This window comes from Carcharodon carcharias, chromosome 14 (genome assembly GCF_017639515.1).
Source record: "Carcharodon carcharias isolate sCarCar2 chromosome 14, sCarCar2.pri, whole genome shotgun sequence".
Taxonomy (NCBI): domain Eukaryota; kingdom Metazoa; phylum Chordata; class Chondrichthyes; order Lamniformes; family Lamnidae; genus Carcharodon; species Carcharodon carcharias.
The window spans coordinates 122,643,792-122,661,538 of NC_054480.1; the positions used below are offsets into that span (position 1 = coordinate 122,643,792).

General features: G+C 43.1%; 1 protein-coding gene across 4 annotated transcripts in view; it reads left to right on the top strand.

Moving 5' to 3' along the window:
* The window catches only part of LOC121286960 (CREB-regulated transcription coactivator 1-like), a 93,910-nt gene that overhangs the window by 60,267 nt on the left and 15,896 nt on the right, over positions 1-17,747 (top strand). For 3 of the 4 annotated variants that reach the window (XM_041204307.1, XM_041204308.1, XM_041204310.1), the window contains 3 exons: positions 5,878-5,979; positions 13,772-13,852; positions 14,738-14,915. In XM_041204307.1, coding sequence (XP_041060241.1) covers positions 5,878-5,979; positions 13,772-13,852; positions 14,738-14,915 — 361 coding nt within the window. The remainder of the gene's footprint in view (positions 1-5,877; positions 5,980-13,771; positions 13,853-14,737; positions 14,916-17,747) is intronic. The other variant, XM_041204309.1, reaches the window with a different exon arrangement.

Consider the following 17,747-nt stretch of genomic DNA (forward strand, 5'->3'; position numbering starts at 1 on the left):
GCGGGGCTGGAGCCCAGGGAGCTGAAACACGGCGGGGCTGGAGCCCGGGGGGGAGCTGAAACGCGGCGGGGATGGAGCTCGGAGAGCTGAAACGCGGCGGGTCTGGAGCTCGGGGAGCTGGAACGCGTCGGGGCTGGCGTCCTGGACTTGGAGGTGCAGCAGAATGGGCAGATGTCCTGGTACATGAATCAAAAAAGTTAGTATGCTGATCCAGAAAGTGATTAGGAAGGCAAATGGAGTGTTGGTGTTTATTGCAAGGGGAATGGAATATAAAAGGAGGGAAGTTTTACTCCAGCTGTTCATGGCATTGGTGAGACCACATCTGGAATATTGTATACAGCTTTGGGTTCCTTATTTGAAAACTATTATAATTGCGTTAGAAACAGTTCAGAGGCGCTTCACTTGACTCATTCCTGAGATGAGGAGCTTATCCTATGAAGATAGGTTGGACAGGTTGAGCCTATACCCATTGGAGTTTAGAAGAATGAGAGGTGACCTTATTGAAACATAAGATGCTGAGGGGATTTGATAGGGTAGATACTGGGAAGATGTTGCCTCTTGTGGGAGAGACTAGAACCAGTGGACATAGTTTAAGAAGAGTCCTCCCTTTTAAGATGGTGATGAGGAGAATTTTTTTTATCTCAGCAGGCCATTAGCTTGTGGAATTCTCTTCCCCAGGGAGTAATTGGGCACGGTTATTGAATACTTTTAAGATTGAGTTAGGTAGATTCTTGACTAACAAGGCATTCAAAGGGTTTAAGGGGTAGACAGGAAAGTATAGACCACACTCATATCAGCCATGAATTTTTTGAATGGCTGAGCAGACTTGAGGAGCCAAATGGCCTGCTCCTGCTCCTAATTCATATGTTAATTTGCACAACTTAAAAATAAGGGAAGATGAGGAATTGCTTCTTTCAGAGAATCATTAATCTTTGGAATTCTTTTCCCCAGAAAGCAGTGGAGGCAGAGTCATTGACTTTGTTCAAGGCTGAGTTAGACCGATCTTTGATAGAGGAGTTGAGGGTTATGAGGGTCAGGCAGGAAAGTAGAGTTGAGACACTCCCAGATCTGCCATGATCTTATTAAAAGGGAGAGTAGGCTCTAAGGGCCAAATGGCTACTCCTGCTCCTAAATCCAATGTTCCTAGTCCTAAGTCCTAATCGTAATACATTCACATCTTTCCTAAATTGTTGTGCCCAGTATTGAACACAATACTCCAGTTGAGGTTGAACCGGTGTTTTATAGAGGTTCACCATAGTTTCCTCTTGCACTTACTCTGTACCTCTATTTATAAAGCCCAGGATCCTGTATGCTTTACTAACCACTTTCTCCACCTGCCTTGCCACTTTCAATGATTTGTACACATATATCCCCAGGTCCCTCTGCTCCTTTAGAATCGTTAGAATCGTATCCTTTATTTTATATTGTTGCTCCTCATTCTTCCTACCAAATGAATCACTTCACAAGTGGCTCTGCATTAAATTTCATCTGCTACTTTTTCCACCAGGCTGTCTGTGTCCTCTTGAAGTCTATCATTTATCCTCCTCTCAGTTCATGGTACTTATAAGTTTTGTGTCATCTGCAAATTTTGAAATTGTGATCTGCACATCCAACTCAAGGTCGTTAATGTAGAAGCAGAATGCGGTTGCTGGAAATCTGAAATAAAAACTGAAAGTGCTGGAAAAATTCAGCTGGCTGTGGAGAGAGAAAAACAGTTAATGTTTTTGGAACAAGAACTCCTCTTCCAAGGAGTCATAGTGGACTCAAAATGTTACCTGTTTCTTTCTCCACAGATGCTACCAGATCTGGTCAGTTTTTTCTAGTACTTTTTTTTCATTCATCTAAATCAAGTTAATGGAGTAGATAGAGAGAAACCATTACTTCTGGTGGGGAGTTCAGAATAAGGGGACATAGCTGTAAGATTGGAGCTAGGTTGTTTAAGGATGATGTCAGGAAACACTTCTTCACATAATGTGTGGTGGAAATCTGGAACACTCTCCTTCAAAAAACAGTTGAGGCTGGGGGTCATTAAAAAAATTGAGGTTCATAAGTTTTTGTTCCATGAGGGTATTAAGGGTTATGGAACCAAAGTCAGTGGATGGAATTGAGGTACAAAAGAGGCATGATCTGATTGAAGGGTGGGACTCGCTTGTGTGGCCTTCTCTTGTTCTTATCTAAAGCTTAGTTAATATGCCAGTCATCGAAAAACTTTTAGAATCTGTAAAGAGGGTCAAATCAGTGAATATTTAGAGATGCATGGGTTAAGCTAAGACAGCCTGACATGAATTTGTTAAAGGCAAAGTTATGTTTGACATAAATATGTTGTATTTTGTAGAGGTGATTGATGCAGGATGGTTAAAGGGAATAAAGTATATGTGGATTCACTGTGGGTTTCGCAGAGGCTTATTACCAAGATTCAATTATGTGATGTATAGAAATAGACCGCCCTATAGAGGAAACTGCTTGCCCAGACAAAAATCGGAGTTTGGATTAATGAGTGTGGCTCAGTTTGGAGAAGATTGGTAGAGGAGAGCAATGGCCTAGGGATGTTGTGGGGGACACAGAGCCATGACATAGGGTTGGTGCATTAATGCAGTGGGCAGTGTCTGGGGGAATGGGAGAGAGATGTAGCTTGGCCTGTGGGGGCAGAGCCACTTCTGCACTCAGGATATACGGATGATTTTGACACAATTCCACAATTACTGAAATCGCAAAAACTGTGAGCTTGGTGAAGCTTTAGGGAGTCAGTGAAAAATGCGGGCCAGTTTGTGAAGTGGGAGGAAGGACTGCAACTGGTGCTAGCCCACAGGAGGGAAAATGAAGAATAAGTCATGAACCCAGATGTTAGGTGCAATTACATCGTTTCCCAAGAGAGCAGGTAGTTAACAAAATACAATCCAAGAACATTTTGGGTTTATAACCATGGTCGTGGAGTACAATAGAAAATTAATTCCTTTCTGAAACCTCCTGCCCTCCCTCTGTCCTCCTTTAAGATGTTCCTTAAACCCCATCTCTTTGACCAAGTTTTTGGCCATTTGTCCTAATACCTCCTTATGACTTGGTGTCAAATTTTGTTAGATAATCGCTCCTGTGAAGTATCTTGGATTTTTTTTTCACGTCAGGGGCACTGTATAAATGCAAGTTGTTATCAAGTGTTATAATAAATTTGAATAAAACAATGGTTAGACCGCAGTAAGAGTCCATGTTCTAGACAACTGACTATAGAGAGGACATTAAACCATAGCAGACAGTATCGATTCAACAGGACATTAGCAAGAATGAAAACTACTTCTGAGGAGAGACATGAGATACTGGCCAGTGGAGCAGATATTGTCAAGAAATTTAAGAGCTTTTGAAATTATGAAATGTTCTGATCGTCTTTTCCTAACCATCTACTTCTGGTTGGGGAGTCCGCAGTGAGGGGTCATGGATTTATAATTGAAGGACAAGCAAAAGCGCAATAAATATGATGGAGTTATTGGCCTCCTTCTGTGCTGTTAACTTTTTTGGTGCTGTGCATCTGTATATTTCTCTCCCCCTTCTAGCCTGGCCCTCCCCCTCAGTGTCTGTTCTTCTCCTTTCCTTACCCCCTCTCTCTCTCTCTCTCTCTCTCTTTCTCTCTCTCTCCCCCTCTCACTCTGTCTCTCTCCTGTTTGCGCCATATCAATGTATACTGTAACACCCAGATATCTTACTTAAAAATTACAGGTGGTTTAGAATTGATAAAGTGAAGTTACTGCCATAATGTAAACCACCTGGTGGTGACACTGTAGAAGCAATCACCTATAATAAACCTTTGAAAGTTTTGTGGTATGTCTGTTGTATTTTGTGAAAAATAATTCCTATTTTTGGCATCTCCGAGTGTTTGTCCCTTTGCTGAATAATGGGGTTTAAATTATCTCTGGCTGTGCAGATGGCTTATTTAGAGAGTGCTGATAAGACCATAATTTTTGTGGAAATAAGGTACTGATGTCATTCCAGGAACCAGTGTGCCAGATGCACATTGTCATAACTACTATGCCTCTCAGATGCTGCACTTCATTGATGTAGTGAGGGTTCCTGAATTCTCATCAGAAATACTTCACAGAGTTCCACATGGCTGCCTCACCCTGGCAGGCTTGTTTATGAAATCTTCATTGTTTTATTCTTTCATGCGGTGTAGGTGTTGCCAGCAAGGCCAGCATTTATTGTCCATCCCTAATTATCCACTTAGATTAGGAGAAATAAACATGAGAGGATATGGCTTTAGGGGAAAGGTTTAGGGGGAACATTAGGGGGAACTTCTTCACTCAGAGAGTGGTGAGAGTGCGGAATGAGCTACCATCTGACGTGGTAAATGCGGGCTCACTCTTAAGTTTTAAGAATAAATTAGATAGATACATGGATAGGAGGGGTCTGGAGGGTTATGGACTAGGTGCAGATCAATGGGACTAGCGGAATAATATTTCGGCACAGACTAGAAGGGCCAAAAGGCCTGTTTTCTGTGCTGGAGTGTTCTATGGTTCTAATTGCCCTTGAGAGAGTGGTGGTGAGTCACCTTCTTGAACCGCTGCAGTCCATATACTTCAAGTAAAGAGAACAGTTACTGTGCAATAACAGGCCCTGAATGGAAACAAAAGCCTTCAAAAGAGCTGAAATTTTCCGGTCTGGTTCATGCCTTGCAGGTTGATACACTGTGTAAACTTTACTCGTCTTCACAGGTCCTGGAGAGTATTAAAAACCTCCCACTTGTATAACTTCCTTCACAACCTCAGGATATCTGAAAGCACTTTACAACAAATTAAATAAATAAAGACTTGCATTTGTATAGTACCTTTCGCAACCTCAGACGTCTCAAAACGCTTTACAACCAATGAAGTACTTCTGAAGTGTTAGTCATTATTGTAATGTAGGCAATGTGGCAGCCAATTTGAACACAGCAAGACCCCACAAACAATAATCAGGTAAATAGTCAGATAATCTACTTTAGTGATTTTGCTTGAAGGATAAATTTGGCCCAGGACAGACCTATCCTGCTCTTCTTGGAGTAATGCCCTGAGATTGAGAGAATGTGATATAAAGAAGACTAAGCAGGCAGGAACTCTGAGAGAGAGAATGTGAGCAGGAAGAAACCCAGCCAGGGAGAGAGGAAATAAACTCAGGTGAGCATCAGGTGGGGGCTGGGTGCAAAGGACAGGAGTGGGGTGATTGGTAGCAAACGGGAATGGGGAGTAAGTGGAAATGAAGGATGAGTAAGCAGAATGGGCAACTGTGAGAGAATGAAGGCAAGGTAGCAGGAGAGAACAAGGAAAGAGGCATTGGGGAGAGACGGAGCGAGCAAACGGGGAGCATGTGGGAGAAGAGAGCAAGTGAGTCGGGAGGAGAGAGTAAGTGAGCCGGGAGGCGTGGAAAGTGATTAAGCAGTGAGAGGGAGAGTGAGCAAGAGAGAAAAAGCAAATGGGAGAATGCAGCGAGCGCAGGAGGAGCCTGTGATATGGGAGGGAGGGAACTTGGAGGGAGGATGTGAGTGGGGAAGAAATCAAGCAGTGAAGGGATAGACACAAGTACGGGGAGTAAGTGGGGGAGAGCGAGCAGGGTGTAAACAAACCAGGGGAGAGAGATCCCTGTGTTTATTGCACCAGTTTGTTCCACGGCACTCGGTCTCTTGGAATCCAATCTCTAACATAGTCACACAAAAAGGATTTGGAATCTCAAAAAACTCCTAGTTCAGCATCTTGGTTTCAGCATTGGTTTCAGGTAGCATTGAACTGATTTACATGGAAACAAGGGATTGAAATAGTTACACCAGCATAATAATCTGGCATCCAGTCAGAGCCTCCAAAGGTGCTATACTCTGCTTATCTCAGCAGTCGTTCTTAACTCTGTGTTATTCTGTAGGCTTCCCTCCAGCAGTACCGCAGTAATGCTGGATCTCCAGCCAACCAGTCTCCCACCTCCCCTGGCTCCAATCAAGGCTTCTCTCCAGGCAGCTCCCCTCAAGTAAGGGAACCTTGTGCTTGGCTTCTTGTTGTGACTAATTCATGGTTTGCAATGAGATTATCCCATTCTTGCCATGTCACAATTTGCTTTGTCACCTTCCATCACCATGTGCCTCTCTGTTTAACCAAGACCTGTTTCTGAGCCTTTTTAATGTTTCCATTACCACTTGTGTTGGTGTGTGTATGACTGCACATGTCTGCATGGTTCTATGTGTGCATGCATGTCATTATGCATGGACCTGTGTGAGATTTGATCATCCTGTGTTTAGTTAATTGCTGGAAAAATATTCCAATTCCTTAAATAAATATCTGGATTAGGCAGGGTGGATGACCTTAAAAACCAGGAGCCTGGAATTTATTGCAAGTTTATCTGTTTCACTTCTGAAGGAAGTATGGCCTGGAGGAGTGTGTGTGAGCGGGTATATGCAGGAGGCCCTTGCTGCAGGAGAGTGTGTGAGAACTTGAGTGAGCAGGAGCCATCCACTCTGGGTGTGAGTTGAGAAGCAAGGAAGGGTGTGATCACACTACTTGGAGACATTCCCTAGGCCTCCAATTAGTGAGAGGGGGATAGAGGAGCAGATCTGCAGGGAAATCAGAGATTTGCAAGAAATATAGAGTGGTGATATTGGGAAACTTTATCCCAATTGATATTTGGGTAATTAACATTAGAGTAAAGGAAAAGGAGGGGAGGAATTTCTGAAATGTGTTCAGGAGAACTTTCTTGATCAGTATGTTCTCAGCCCAACTGGAAAAGAGGCATTGCTGGATCTGGTGCAGGGAAATGAGGTGGACCAAGTGTCTGTAAGGGTACTCTTAGGTAAGAGTGTCCATCACATCATGAAGTTTAGATTAATAATGGAGAAGAGCAAGGAATAATCTAAAGTAGAACTTTTTGAAGAGGAGCTAATTTCATTGTAATGAGAAAGGATCTTGTCAAGGTAAAATGGAACCAAAGACTCACAGGAAAAACTGTAATGGAACAATGGGTGATCTTTAAGGAGGAGATGTTTCGGGTACAGGCGAGGTACATTCCAACAAGGGCAAAAGATAGGGGAACCAAAGCCAGGGTTCTCCTTGGGTGATAAAGGAGATAGAGAATATGATGATACAGTAAATAGCGGGTGAATGATCCTGCTAGATGAATTCTTCAAGTGAGAATCAGACCAAATACAATAGATTGAGAGGGGGAGTGAAGAGGAAAAAAGATGAGGAAAGAGGGAATATGAGAATAAAATGGCAATTAATATAAAAGGGAGCCCAAAAATTTTCTACCAGAATGTAAATAGTAAGTGGGTAGTAAGAGTGGCTTCTGTTAGAAACAAAGTGGGTGATATATGTTAAGAAGCACAGGGCAAGGCTAAAATACTTAATGAGTACTTAGTATTGGTGTTTACTGAAGAAGGAGATGCTAACAAAATATTGGTGTAAGTGGAGATGGTAGAGGTTAGTGGATGGGGTGAAAATTGATAGGCAGGATAGTCCTAGAAAGGCTGGTTATACTTGGAGTGATTAGTCACCTGGTCCAGATGGCTTGTATCCCAGGTTGCTGAAGGAAGTGGGGATGGAAATGGCAGAAGGGCTTGCCACAATCTTTCAAGCTTCCCTTGACATTAGGGAGGTGCCAGACGATTGGAGAGTGGCAAATATGACAACCTTATTCAAGAAAGAATGTAAGATTGTTCCAAACAATTACAGGCCAGTGAGTTTAACATTGCTGGTGGGTAAGGTTTTAGAAACAATAATCAGGGGGAAAAAGTCAACAGTCACCTGAAGAAGTTTGATTTAATTAAGGAGTGCCAGTGCAGATTTGTACATGGCAGATCATGCTTGACTAATCTAATTGAATTTTTTGATGAAGTAACAGAGAAGGTTGATGAAAGGAATGCAGTGGATGTTGCCAATATGGATTTTAAGACAGCATTTGACAAAGTACCATGTGAAAGGCTGGTTAACAAAATTGAGGCTTGTGGAACAGGAAGCAGTGTCAGCTTGGATGAAAAATTGGCTTAAGTACAGAAAATAGCGAATCATAGTAAATGGTTGTTTTTCAGACTGGAGGATGTTAGACAATGATGTTCCTCAAGGTTCATTGCTTGAACCGTTGCTTTTTCTTGGCATATATAAATGGATATTGGAATACAGAATAAAATTACAAAATTTTCCATTGATACCAAACTTAGAGGTATGGTAAACAGTGAGGTTGATATAAATTGGCTGCAACACAACGTGGATTGGCTAGCAGATCGAGAGACAAGTGGCAGTTGGAATTTAATACAGACAACTATGAGGCGATGTATTTTGGAAGAAGGCATAAGGAGAAATAATATAAATTTAATGGACAGTTCTAAAGAGTGTGCAGGAACAGAGGGACCTGGAGGTTCTTTTGTATTGGCCTTTGAAGGTGAAAGGAAATATCGAGAGAGTAATTAGCTAAGTGTTGTGATCCCAGCTGATGTTACTGGAACCCGGCTTGATATATCCTAACTTTTACTTCTTGTTTAGAAATGTGGAGGGTGGCTACTGAACAGAGTCTCAGGAGTCAGCTGATGAACTTTGAACAAAAGAGTAAAACATTTATTAAACAAAAGATGAACTATATTACAATACTCCTTCACCCACAACTATACCTTTACAGATATATACAGATTTGTCTGGATAGCACAAGTTACAAAATCAATCTTATACTCTCTTGTTCACAGTAAGTACACAGTCCATGTAAACCTGTAGGTGACCTGTGGTCAGACACACCACACTCTGAAGCCAAGTGACAGCTGCCACCCCAAACAGATGCTATGGACCTCTCACCAACTCCCCCCAGACACTTGTCACACCATGAGCCAACCTGTCTCACTGAACTCCATCTTTCACACGGGAGTTTCCAATATCCATTCTCGAAGAACTCACCTTGGAATCTTCTCCCAAACAACACAATGGTCCACACCCAGGGTTTCAAACTTTCCTTCCAATGTTCCTCTCCCCGGATCAGCACGTGCATTCAAGCTTTCTTCCACACACTTACTCTGTCAGGTACTCGGCCGTACCAACAGAACACCACTGCTTCACATGGTAAGAAATTACCAACCTGACCGTTTCCTTGGATCTTCTGGTTCTTGCAAGCCTATTTTGCATTAAGTCTGCGTCCTACGGCTGCCTCCCTTTAAGCTTGAAGCTTTCCTCTCAGCTCCTTACTTTCACATCCACTGAACAGAATTTTGTTCCAGATTCCTGTTCTTCCATTGACTAGAATGTCATCTTGGAACTTTTCTCTCTTACCTTTAGGACCTGCTCCCTGCAGTTCTCTTTCCCGGTAGACTGCTGACAACTTGGTGTTTCCCTTGAGATCCAGAACTCACTTGACATTCACTGTTACTTTAACTTTAGAGCAACTTGGCTAAGGTTCTTAGATTTATTTTCCTCAGCAATCTGCTGACAAACTAATCCAGCTAGAGAGAGACTTACTCCTTCCTTCACCTTAGAGCATAATGACCAACTAAACTCAAACTGCTTTTCTGTTTCTCTCTGTCTTTTCTACTTCGAGTCATAAAACCTCAATAAAATTCAGGTATCTTTCAAAGTGAAACTAAAACTTCAAGTTCCTCCTTTCTTAACACATCAATACAAAATAAACTTAAAGCTAAAGCTCATTCCTAACACCCACAAACTATCTGTAGTTCCTAACAAAAGCATATGGGATCTTGAGTTCCATCAGTAGAGGTATTGAGTACAAAAGCAGGCAAGTTATGCTGCACCTCTATAAAGCTCTGATTAGGTCCTTGAGAGGGTGCAGAGGGGTTTACCAGAATCGTTCCAGGGATGGTGGGGCATTTTATTTACAAGGTTAGGTTGGAAAGATTGAGGTTGTTTTACTTGGAGCAAAGGAGATTGAGGGGAGAATTGATAGCGGTGTACAAGATTGTGAAAGGCTTAGATGAGGCAGACAAGACAAAAACCTCTTTCCATTAACTTAATATACAAGGACCAAGGGACACCTCAGATTTAAATCAGATTTAAGATTTTGGGCAACAGATGCAGAAGGATGTGACACATTGGGAGAGAGTGCAGAAGGAAGTTTACAAGAATGCTTCCAGGAATGAGAAATTTAAGCCATGAGGATAGATTGGAGAAGTTGGGACTGTTCTCCTTGGAGAGAAGAAGGCTAAGAGGAAATTTGATAGAGATGTTCAAAATCATGAGGGGTCTGGACAGAGTAGATAGGGAGAAACTGTTCCTGCTCATAAAAGGATCAAGAATGAGAGGGCCCGGATCTAAAGTGATTTGCAAAAGATGCAAATGTGACGCGAGAAAAACCTTTTTCACACAACGAGTGGTTCGGGTCCGGAATGCACCGCCTGGAAGTGTGGTGGAGGCAGGTTCAATCGAGGCATTAAAGAGGGCATTAGATGATTATTTGAATAGAAACAATGTGTTGGGGTACGGGGAAAAGGCAGGGCAATGGCACTAGGTCATAATATTCATTTGGAGAACAGGTACAGACACAATAGGCTGAATGGCTTCCTTCTGTGCCATTAAAATTCTGTGAATGTGAGGAAGAACTTTTTTATGTAGCGAATGGTAATGGCCTGGAATTCGTTGCCCACAAAGTGGTGGATGCAGAAGTAATCAATGATTTCACAATAAATTAGATGGGCACTTGAAGGAAATAAACTTGCAGGGCAATGGGGACCAACCGGGAGAGTGGGATTGACTGGATTGCTCCCCGGTGAACTAGAATGGACTTGATAAGCCGAATGGCTGTCTCCTGTCTGTAAGTGATATTATGACTGTCTGTGACACAGATTAGCAGAATGAGTAGGCAAGTGGTAGATGGAATTTAATATGGAGAAACGTGAGGTGATGTGTTTTGGCAAAAGGGATATGAAGAGGCCACATAGACTGAATGGCCCAGTTCTGAAGATTTTGCAGGGATAGAGGGACCTAGGGGTGAGTTGTGCCTAGATCTTCGAAGGCAGCAGGGCATTATTACGATCCCCATGGGGAAACTGTAAACCAAAGTAAGCAAATTTACTGAATGGGCCCCAAATGAAGAAATTACCAACAAGATTCCACTCATTGTAGTTTTTACTTTAACATGAATCAGAACCGATGCAAATTACACATGAATTAACAGGCAAAATGATACTTCAAATAAAAAGATAGATTTCACTTTAAAAATCGATACGACAAAGATAGGTCTTAAGCAACCACAAGCATTCGTATCACACCCTGCACAAATGTGGCACGACATAGTTACACAGTTCCACAATAAGCTGTTCTTTATTCACACAGGGTAGGTCCGGAGTCCGATCCAACGAGAGCTTTCACCTTCAAGTTTCACGGGTACAATTATCATCAGCAAGGCACACTTCTACGAACCCTCTCTCCTTTGGGTCACGACAGTCCTGATGGTGTAGATTCCCAGAGTTCATTTTCAACCAAGCAACCAACCAATAGCACCCCGGTTCATGGTTTTGCCGCTTCTGGGAAAACACCCAGCTCTTTAGTGCCTCTGAGGTATTCACACTGCTTTCCAGGTTTTATAACTTTTTAGCCAGCTTGCACAGCACCTCCAAGAACTCCAGTCTCCTTTTCTGCCAAACAGAAAAACTTGACCTCTTCTTCAGAATGATTTTGTTTCTTCTCACAAGAATTCTCTGTGTTTCTTCTTTCTGTCTCTGACTGCTTTCTCTTTGTGTCTGCAACTGTACGCTGATCACCTTCACCTTCCAGCTCCGCTGCTTGTAGCTCACCTTTGTGGCTGCAGCTTTCCTTTGTGTCTGCCAGCCATACGGCCAAAGTCCTTTTCAAACATTCATGAAAACAGTTACAAATGCCACAGGCCTTTTAAAGAAATTACATATTTTTCTTGCTATACTGCTTCAGGGTCAAAGATCGCCACAAAATAATTGCGAGAGTAATTATCTATACGATGGCCCTTGAAGGGGGGCTGAGGTAATTTATCAGAATGGTTCCAGGGTTGATGGATTTTAGCTACAAGGCTAGGCTGGAGAAGCTGGAGTTGTTTCCCTTGGAGCAAATGAGATTGGGGGAAGGTTTTACACGGTGTACAGAATTAAAACAGGTTTGGATAAGGTAGAAAAGCTGTTCCAATCAGCTGATGGTACAAGGACTAGGGGACACACATTTAAGGTTTTGGGCAAGAGATGCAGGGAAATGTGAGGAAGAACATTTTTTATGCAGCAAGTGATGATGACCTGGAGCTGGCTGCTGTAAGGATGGTGGAAGTCAAGACGATGAATTGTTTCAAATTGGAAACTGGATGGGGTCTTGAGGGAAATAGACTTGCAATGCTATCTGGTTAAGCTGGGGAAATCCTGCTTACTGGATTACTTGACTGAGAGCTGGCATAGACTCAGTTGGCCTCCTATGCCAATGTAACTCTGAGCGGGTGTATGCAGGAAGCATTCTCTGCAGAGAGATCTGGAATGAGTAAAAAGTATTCCCTAGGGAGAGTATGACAGAAAGTACTTTGATGAGAGAGCAGGAGAGGGATGATGAGAACCTGTGTCTGGCGACTGTCAGATCCCACCAGTGCTGTTCCCATGGTGCTTGACAGCACCTGTTCCTTGCAACCAGTATGAGCTGCAATGAGGAACCCAGTGTGAATAATATTGAGGACCAGTATCTGGTGTGCTTAATAATAAGGAATAATACTGGCAGCCGTTCCGAGCATCAAAGAGTCACAAATGCTGTTGTATTTACTATGAATTAAGAGGTAGCTTGGGCTAACCTTAGAAGTCACAGGTTTACCCCACAAACAGTGTGCTGATGTGCTGAGTGAGGCCTAGCTAACACTTGTGAAATACTCTATGGGACAGGCCCTGGGCAGGGAGGAAAGGAGGGAAGATCCTGCAGTGGAAAGGAGGGAAGATCCTGCAGTGGAGAGGAGAGCAGGGCAGACTCTGGGCAGAGGGGAGAGAGGAGGCAATGATGGTGGAGCTGGATCCAGTGCTTGCTGTTTGATGGACCCAGTATAGTTAGGCCTGTGCATGTTGGAGGTACAGTCTCTATTGTTACAACCTGCTGCCCTGAAGCTAATATATGATGTGTTTTCATTGTGAATCCTTTTTTGAAATTCAAACTTAACCTGACAAAGCATTTCCCAAGCTGGATGGGCAAGTTCACAAAACTGCAGCAGATTCGCCATAATGATGACATGCCATGAGTTACAGCTCAGTGGCAGCTTCTGATTGATGCAGCATCATAGAAATGCATGGAAGTTACTACCTAGAAACAGACTTTTTGGCCCACCCAATCCATGTCTGCATTTGCCTACTACACAAGAGACTAGTTCTCATCGTATTTACCCTCCTCTTCCCACCCCATCCAGCATTACTAGAGGATGTAGCATCCAGGGAGGGGCAAAATAAGTGACTCTACCAGAGCAGCTCCATGGACTGTCCAGTGTCCAGTACAGAGTGGATAAAGCCAGAGACTGGTTGCAGGTGAGATAAGCTTGGCCTGACAGGCACTGAGAACTTGGTGTTATGAAAAGGAGGTCTGGGTCTCCCTTTCAGTGCAGCTTCTTACCTGGGGATTACATTATAGATTATAACTGAATGAAGCAGTCTCAGCAAAGAAGCAAAGCGTGTGTTGTGTGTGTGTGTGTGTGTGTGTGTGTGTGTGTGTGTGTGTGTGTGTGTGTGTGTGTGTGTGTGTGTGTGTGTGTGTGTGTGTGTGTGTGTGTGGACTTGGTGCCTGTCAGTCGCAGGATGGTTAGTGTACACTAAATGTCTCATTCGTGAGCGATAAACTCTCTGTCCTCTTTCCCACAGACATCCATCCTTGGGAGTGTTTTTGGAGATTATTACGATCAGCAGCTGACAAACAGACAGGCCAACTCCCTGTCTCACCAGGTAAGGACCTAGGCTAATTCCCTGTTGCAGTGGGTGGGCAGGGTGAGCAAATTGCAAAGTTTTGAAAATTGGCTGAATGTTTGTAACTTCAGTTTGGTTATTAACGAGTCCACTAACGAGTCAGTCCAAAAAGACTTTCTGCCTGCCACACAATTGAGTAACGTCGTGTATGAATTTCAGTGCCAGTACGATGCCAAGTACATAGGCCATATGTCCCAATGATTGGCTGATTGAATCAAACATGTTCCTTTGGTTATTCATAATAGTCAGTGGACAGACCATGGCGAACCAGCCTGTGCTTGCAAAACCCAAAGCAAAATTTCTACTGTTAGATATGATACTGTGATTGGTCAGCGCTCACTGAACAATTCTGAGTGTGCTAATAGCTCCACTAACAACGAATTTAAGATCAAAACTGAAAATGCTGGAAAAGCTCAGCAGGTCTGGCAGCATCTATGGAGAGGGAAACAGAGTTAACGTTTTGAGTCTGTATGACTCTTTACATATTGGACTCAAAATGTTAACTCTGTTTCCTTCTCCATAGATGTTGCCAGACCTGCAGAGTTTTTCCAGCATTTTCTGTTTTTATTTCAGATTTCCAGCATCCACGGTATTTGGCTTTTTTTTAGTACCCAATTTAAGGTGATCAGTTGAGCTTGTAATGTGACTCATTTATACTTGCTAGAAGTGACATAAATTGAGACACAGTCTCGGAGCAGCCCCTGGGGTATGGGCCCAGGAGTCCCCTCTCCCCAGAGGTATGAGTCTAGGAGCCTCCCCCTCAGGAATTTGAGTCTAGGCCCCCTCCCACTCCTGGGGTTTGGGTTTAGGGCCCTGGCGGATGTGTCAAGAGCAAGATTCTAACTATTACGTTCTTTATTTTAGCTTGAACAGTTCAATATGATTGAGAGCCCGAACAGCACCAACAGCCTGTACAACCAAATCTCAACCTTGAACTACTCGCAGGCAGCAATGATGGGGCTGACAGGGAGCCACGGGAGTCTACAGGACTCACAGCTCAGTTACAGCAATCACGGAAATATCCCCAACATCATTCTGACTGGTGAGTACCTCACAACACCATTGTAGCAAACCTTTTATTCCTCATGCTTGCCATCTCATCAGTTCATTACACCACCATGTAACAAGTGTCATGGTTGAAGCATGAGCCACAGTAACAACTTTGCAAATACGGCACAGGCAGATGAGTCAAATGACCTCCTTCCGTGCCATATTATTATATGATTCCATGATCTGCTGATCTCATTCAGAGAATAACTGGCGTAGAAAATGGAATATCACAGTTAAGCTGTCTGAGCTATTTGGAATTGAGGCACTCTGCTGGGACAATATGGAGGGAAATGGAAATGAATCCCTTTGTCCCAGTACTGCTATCTCACAAGGTTAACCCCCACCTTCCCTGCACAGTCATTCCCCAAATCTGTGCCCCAGTATAAATCCTACTCACCCAGTAAAAGGTGCACTCTGTGATTTGTTGGGAGCAGCTCCATTCCTTCACATTATAATTTGTCTTTTATGTGGCAGAGCATTCCAAGGAACACACAGAAGGGCAGGAATGGCAATTCAACATTTCTGGATGCAGGACTTTCAGATGAGACAGGGAGGGGGATAAAAAAGGGGTGGTGATGTTCAAAATATTGATTAATGAAGGAGAGATGATACATGAGAAGGATCCTCAAGTGAGGCCCAAACAGAAAATGCTGGAAATACTGAGCATGTCTTGCAGCCTCTGCGGAGAGAGAAACCCAGTTAACATTTTAGTTCAATGACATTTTGTTAGAACTGGTTAAAGTTTGAGAGGCCATAGATTTTAAACAATTAAAGAGGCAGGGAAAGGGAGGTGAAGGAAAACAAAAGGGACAGTCTGTGATAGATTGGAAGGCGGGAGTGATTAAGTGATAAACAGAGAAACATAGAAAATAGGAGCAGGAGTGGGCCATTCAGCCCTTCGAGCCTGCTCCGCCATTCATTATGATCAAGGCTGATTATCCAACTCCCGCCTGCTCTCACTTCCTCCCCATATCTTTTGATCCCTTTCGCCCCAAGAGCTATATCTAACTCCTTCTTGAAAACATACAATGTTTTGGCCTCAACTACTTTCTGTAGTAATGAATTCCACAGACTCACCACTCTCTGGGTGAAGAAATTTCTCTTTAACTCTGTCTTAAATGGTCTACCCCGTATCCTCAGACTGTGACCCCTGGTTCTAGACTCCCCCACCATCAGGAACATCCTTCCTGCATCTACCCTGTCTAGTCCTGTTAGAATTTTAAAGACTTCTATGAGATCCCCCCTCATTCTTCTGAACTCCAGCGAATGTAATCCTAACTGACTCAATCTCTCCTCATATGTCAGTCCCGCCATCCCAGGAATCAGTCTGGTAAATCTTCGCTGCACTCCCTCTATAGCAAGAACATCCTACCTCAGATAAGGAGATCAAAACTGCATACAATATTCCAGATGTGGTCTCACCAAGGCCCTGTATACTTGCAGCAAAACATCCCTGCTCCTGTACTCGAATCCTTTCACTATGAAGGCCAACAAACCATTTGCCTTCTTTACTGCCTGCTGCACCTGCATACTTACCTTCAGTGACTGGTGTACGAGGACACCCAGATCTCATTGCACATTCTCCCCTTTTAAATTATAGCCACTCAGATAATCTGCCTTCCTGTTTTTGCTACCAAAGTGGATAACCTGACATCTATCCACATTATACTGCATCTGCCATGCATTGCCCACTCACTCAGCTTGTCCAAATCACACTAAAACATCTCTGCATCCTCCTCAAAGTTCACCCTCCCACCCAGCTTTGTGTCACCTGCAAATTTGGAGATATTACATTTAGTTCCCTCGTCTAAATCATTAATATATTGTGAATAGCTGGGGTCCCAGCACCGATCCCTGCAGTACCCCTCTAGTCACTGCCTGCCATTTGGAAAAAGACCCGTTTATTCCTACTCTTTGTTTCCTGTCTGCCAATCAGTTTTCTATCCATTTCAATACACTACCCCCAATTCCATGCGCTTTAATATTACACGCTAATCTCTTATGTGGGACTTTGTCGAAAGCCTTCTGAAAGTCCAAATAAACCACATCCACTGGCTCCCCTTCATCAACTCTACTAGTTACATTCTCAAAAAATTCCAGTAGATTTGTCAAGCATGATTTCCCTTTCGTAAATCCATGCTGACTCTGTCTGATTATGGCACTGTTTTCCAAATGCTCAGCTATTAAATTTTTTATAATGGACTCTAGAATTTTCCCGCTTACCGACGTCAGGCTGACTGGTCTATAATTCCCTGTTTTCTCTCTACCTGCCTTTTTAAATAGTGGGGTTACATTAGCTACCCTCCAATCTGTAGGAACTGTTCCAGAGTCTATAGAATCTCAGAAGATGACCACCAATGCATCCACTATTTCTAGGGCCACTTCCTTAAGTACTCTGGGATGTAGATTATCAGGTCCTGGGGATTTATCGGCATTCAATGCCATCAATTTCTCCAGCACCATTTCCCTACTAATACTGATTTCTTTCCGTTCCTCCCTCTCGCTAAACCCTGTGTTCCCCAACAATTCTGTTATCTTATTTGTGTCCTCCTTTGTGAAGACAGAACCAAAGTATGTATTTAGTTGGTCAGCCATTTCTTTGTCCCCCATTATAAATTCCCCTGTTTCTGACTGTAAGGGATCTATATTTGTCTTCACCAATCTTTTTCTCTTCACATACCTATAGAAACTTTTACAGGGTCAGTTTTTATATTCCCCGCAAGCTTACTCTCGTACTCTATTTTCTCCTTCTTAATCAATCCCTTGGTCCTCCGTTGCTGAATTCTAAAGTGCTCCCAATCCTCAGGTCTGTTGTTTTTTCTGG